Source organism: Colobus angolensis, unplaced genomic scaffold (genome assembly GCF_000951035.1).
Source record: "Colobus angolensis palliatus isolate OR3802 unplaced genomic scaffold, Cang.pa_1.0 Scaffold92, whole genome shotgun sequence".
NCBI lineage: Eukaryota > Metazoa > Chordata > Mammalia > Primates > Cercopithecidae > Colobus > Colobus angolensis.
The window spans coordinates 6,221,149-6,227,016 of NW_012123154.1; the positions used below are offsets into that span (position 1 = coordinate 6,221,149).

At 32.6% G+C, this 5,868-nt stretch overlaps 1 protein-coding gene across 1 annotated transcript in view; it reads right to left on the reverse strand.

Moving 5' to 3' along the window:
- Positions 1-5,868, reverse strand: part of NKAIN3 (Na+/K+ transporting ATPase interacting 3) — a 714,014-nt gene that overhangs the window by 381,300 nt on the left and 326,846 nt on the right. Inside the window, exon 3 of the mRNA XM_011931938.1 lies at positions 4,137-4,217. Coding sequence (XP_011787328.1) covers positions 4,137-4,217 — 81 coding nt within the window. The remainder of the gene's footprint in view (positions 1-4,136; positions 4,218-5,868) is intronic.

The following is a 5,868-nucleotide window of genomic DNA, read 5'->3' on the forward strand; positions in this document are numbered from 1 at the left end:
TAGGATTGTCTTGGCAATGCGGGCTCTTTTTTGGTTCCATATGAACTTTAAAGCAGTTTTTCCCAATTCTGTGAAGAAACTCACTGGTAGCTTGATGGGGATGGCATTGAATCTCTAAATTACCTTGGGCAGTATGGCCATTTTCATAATATTGATTCTTCCTATCCATGACCATGGTATGCTCTTCCATTTGTTTGTGTCCTCTTTTATTTCACTGAGCAGTGGTTTGTAGTTCTCCTTGAAGAGGTCCTTTACATCCCTTGTAACTTGATGGGGACGGCATTGAATCTATAAATTACCTTGGGCAGTATGGCCATTTTCACGATATTGATTCTTCCTATCCATGACCATGGTATGCTCTTCCATTTGTTTGTGTCCTCTTTTATTTTACTGAGCAGTGGTTTGTAGTTCTCCTTCGTTTTTTCTAATAAGCAACTTAAACCTACACTTCTTCCTCTAAACACTGATAGGAATTCATCGACAAAGAAGAGTGTTTTTTAATTATGTACTTTTATTTTTCAATTTTCCTCTAAATTTCTTCTTTGATTTGTGAATTATTAACAATTATAAATTACTCTTGTATTTGTGGTGGGAGAATATTATCTGTACTATTTCAGTCATTCAACATTTATTGAGACTTGCTTATGGCCCAGAATACCATCTTGATCCTTGTTCATGTGCACATGAATAGAAAATATATCTTGTAATTGTAAGGTATTATCCTCTATATGACAGACAAGTTGTTTGATAGTGTTGTTCAAATATTTTATTTATACAGAATTGTGTCTACTTTTTCTCTCAATAAGCAAGAAAGGGGTATTAAACTCTCCCCCTACGTTAATGGATTTTTCAATTTCCCCCTTTAATATTGGCAATTTTTGCCTCATGTATTCTAAAATTCAGTTATTTGGTGTAGTTTTGAATTATTTTGTCTATTTAATACATTGACACGTTATCATTATAAAACATCTCTGTCTATCTCTATTCATATTCTTTATTTGAAGTCTACTTTTTTTCTGACATTAATATGACTGCAGAGGTTTTCTTCTGATTATTGTTTACCTACCATATATTTTCCATCTTTTTAAATTTAAATATATGTATGTATTTATATTTAATGTGTATTTCATATAAATAACATCAACTATTGTCATTTAAAAAATCCATTGTTCTAATCTCTGTCTTTAACTGGAGTGCTTAGTCTATTTACATTTCATATAATCATTGACATGGCTGTGTTTTAATCTACCATATCATTATTTATTTTTTATTTGTACCATCTGCTTTTGTTTCTTACTGTTTGCATTATTTTTATTTAGTTAGTGAATTAGTTAGCTAGTTATATTCATTACTCTATGGGAGTGATTGTCAAGCTTTTTGGCCTCAGTACCTTTCTATACTCTTAAATGTTAATGAGTATCCTAAACAGCTTTTGCTTATGTGGATTACATCTATCAGTATTTATATTAATAGAAATTAAAATGATCTTTTTAAAATGATCTTTTTCAAACACAAGAGTGTGCAGCACTGTCAGCCTGCCCAGCATTGTAAGAATCTCAGTTTCCAGGCTCTCTTGCCCATGAGACAGCTCACTATCTTTCAGGTGAGACAGGACTGCTGTCACTCTATGAATACAAATTGTCAGCAAAAGAACACGTTAGCATACCAATGTACTATTCTTAGGCCATGTCTGTCATTGGAATAACACCCAAATCCATAGAGATGTTGTGGAAATCACTCTGGATCCCATTTCTAAAGAAAGATTCACTATCCCAGAATGTATATTTTGGACCAAATTGACAGTATAGGGAGGTTTCTATTAATCTATCTGAATGGGTAATTTTAAGAGGTACCTGCATGAACTAGCAGGAGATGGAGAATCTACGAAGTTAGTATATAAACTAGCTCATATGGACAAGGAGTTTCCTACACAATGGAATCAGCCTGGAAAAGTGGCTGGTATTTGTGTTTGCCAAGGGTCTTTAACTTTGCTCTATTTTCCAAAATAGATTTCCCACAGACTGGAATTGAGGCTAAACTGTGGCTAACAAGGGAGATGTTACCAGTCTTTGAGGCAGTAAATAGGAGACCAACAGAAAATCTTTAGGATGCTCCTTTTGGAGTCATCTATCTTTTTAATGACCTAGAATACTTGGTTGACTGCTTAATGGCATTTAAATAGGTAATAAAATGAGTAACCAGGACTACTATGTCCATGTTTTCAACCTCGTGCCCAAAGAAATGAGATAAAAACTTTTAGACATGCACACGGATATTAGAAAAGCAGTTACAAAAATTCACAAAAATAACCTTGAGCAGCAGTGGGAAATCAGAGTTACATGAAAAAAATGGCTGTGGATACTTACTTATTTGTTCTATCACTTCACAGATTTGTTTCAAAGCTTACCTGAGTTACCACATGTCATGTGTATAATAAACATTGACTATTATTATTATTGGCAAAGCTGATCTTATTATTTTTCACAGAGACTCCATGGAGCCAAATGATTTGCCTCAGATTTCACAGTTAATAAGCGCTAAAGAAAAGATTTGGACTAAAGACTTATGATTCAAAATTCGGCCTTCTTTCAAAATACTGTGAAGCCAATTCCGTAGGACAAATTTCTGTAGTCCAATTTATCCCAAATTGGTGTATATAGAAGAAAAAGTAATTTCTACTGAGTAAAATAAAAAATATGATCAAATGACCATTCAAATAGCAAGATACAAAATTCAATGGGTTGAAAATGTTGTGTTTAACATATTATTTGTAATTATTTTATTCATAAGATTTGCATTTGAAAATTATTTACTTCATAATCTGCATTTATAGAATATAACTGGGCATTAATTTAAGTACTTTTTTTATGTCTTAGAAATTAGTGGTGCACTAAAATCGCTAGCATAATTATTTAAGTTAGATGTTAGTCCAAATATATGGAACTCAATATTGGAAACGTTATTTCTGGTTCCTGAATACATTTGCCAATGTGAGAAAATGGTGACTAGTTCTAATTACAGTTATTACAGTGGAGAAAAAAAAGAGTAACCACCTCTGGAGGCTCTGGAAAAATCCTTCAGGGATTTTTGCTGCTTGGCTGAATCAATCATGTTTTGTTACCACAAGGACTTCAATGGAACCTAACAATTCTAAAAGCATCCTTGCTGCTCAAGACACATTTCCTAAAATCTAAGCCATAAGTACGTTACTTAGAAAATCTGAGACTGTTATAAAACAGTAGAATAAGTTAGCATAAATATATTTGATAATGAGAAGTTTTAAAATATGACAGTTTTTTTATACTTTTTGTAATCATACTGTTAAGCTTCTTCTCTATAGTGAAAATTGTGCTAGTTCACACAAAAACTGTTTAAGAAACACAACTAGAAACTTAACTCAAGTTGTTCTTACATTTGGGTGGTGAGACATTTTTGCTGGAGGCATAAGTTTCAGACAAGCAGAAATAACATGTGTATCATTGCCGCATTAAGACAACTGTCTTCTCTTTGATTAAAATTTCAAAATAGGAATCACCACACTGATGCATTTACTTCGTAGTAAACATGCTATATAAGGGTTTTGTTCCCTGTCAGGTTTTTCCACTATTAATATTCCAGCAAAGACAGAAACTTGCCATTCATATCTGTTAAGTTAACATCTTTGTCAATCCCTTTTCCTACTTTAAACATAAGCATGTTCAAAACCATTTTCTACTTAACATTGAGACCTGCAATCACTATATTATGTCTTTTTAAAATGGACAAGAGGATACACAGGAAGTTCAGTCCCACTTCAGTATAACAAACTAAACCAGAAGGCAGTTGTTTTGAAGTCCCATTATATTAACATACTCGTAAGTTCCATTATATTAACATACTCCTAAGATCATTCTTTCCTAAATGGTACCTAAAGTCTTTTTTGACTAGTATTTTATCATTCTACACACACACACATGCACAAGCACACACTATACCTAAAGTCTTTTTTGAATAGCATTTCATCATTCTACACAAACACACACACACTCTCTCTCTCTGTGTATATATATATCTATATACCTATATATATATATGTAGTCACAATACCTAGAAGTGTACTCATTTTAAAGTGTACTTTAAAACCATGATAAACTCACCTTTGAGAGTCCACCTACTTCCAAATAAAAGCAGATAATGAACACATTCCAGGTGACCCAGAGGGCAGTCCACACTGCATACTAGATAGAAATGGGGGAGGGAGGGAGAAAGAGAAGAAAAATGTGGAGATGAAAGGCATGTATAATAATAAATCAATAATAAAAATGTCAATAAGTCTGTCTTCTGGGAAGAAACTGACAGGGAGAGCTCAGAAAAGAGTGCTCTCTATGTGGTCCCCTAAGCTTTCCAGAAATTAAAAATCCAATAGTTTCTACTGCTTTCAGTAGACACCAACAAAGTTAGATTTACTTTTAAAGTGCTTTGCTGGCTTCCAGGTACAAGTTAAACCAAAATGTTGATTTGATTTCTGTTTCCTGAGTATTATATTTTCTAGGGAACACAATTATGCAAATCTTCTGTGAGCTCTCTATCATCTTTAAGTTATAGTACAAAACTGTCACATTTTAAGGAATATTTATTGAAACCTAGGACTGAAAGAAGACCATGTTTGAAAAAAAATGCATGGAGTACAAAATTAACAAACTTTCATTTGTTGGACTGTTTTATTAAGAGTAGAATATGTGCCTCTGATTTGATCATGTAATAAAAATATAATCATATAAAATATTTTAAAGCAGAGAAATTAATAAATACGATTAAGAATGAGGAAATGAACAACAGATATTCATATCTTCCAATCATATCCATCCAACAAATTTTAAACCAACTGGTCTTACTGATTAATTTATTTTCTTAAGATATTATGTATTAGGAAATACCTTCTCCCAGAGTATTAGTCGGTCTTAATTAAGGTAGCCCTAGATCGATGATTGGACTAGGGCTCCCCTCATCCAGTCACTTTCTTATGCAGACAAAGAAATTGAGGTGCAGAAAACTGACATACAGGCTAGCTAGCATGACTGAGGATAGTACTTAATGTAGAATACAAATACCATATCAAATACAACAGTTTGCCTATTCATTTTCTTTTATCACAAAAATGCATGAATTCTTCATGTCGTAAGTAGACTTATTAATTGAATTATCATTCTCTATCAGTGATGACAATCATTGTGTATTGTTTTCAAATTAAAATAAATATTTAAATCATTTCTTTAGCTTATTCTATGCTGTGTCAAATAATAGAATTATAAAATTTAGACTGTGTATAATATAACTATGTTACTAGCAGAAACTTTATCAGATGCTTTTAACTATTTATGAAATTCAATTTATATTTTGTATTCTGTCATTTATGAATTTTTAAAATAATCTCATGTGGTAGTGCAGTCCTATAATTGGTTACATTTAATGTTCCATCATACATTTGTTTTTCTGAAAGGAGGTTTGCTTTCATTTTTAAGAATAATACAATTACAATAATGAGTTAAAGCTCCAAAATCACTGGAAATTTAATTGGAAAACATGTTAAAAAGTTAAAATTAAAAAACGATAAAGGGGATATCACCACTGACCCCACAGAAATACAAACTACCATCAGAGAATACTATAAACGCCTCCATGCAAACAAACTAGAAAACCTAGAAGAAATGGATAATTTCCTGGACACTTACATGGTCCCAAGACTAAACCAGGAAGAAGTTGAATCTCTGAATAGACCAATAGCAGGCTCTGAAACTGAGGCAATAATTAATAGCTTACCAACCAAAAAAAGTTCATGACCAGACGGATTCACAGCCGAATTCTACCAGAGGTACAAGGAGGAGCTGG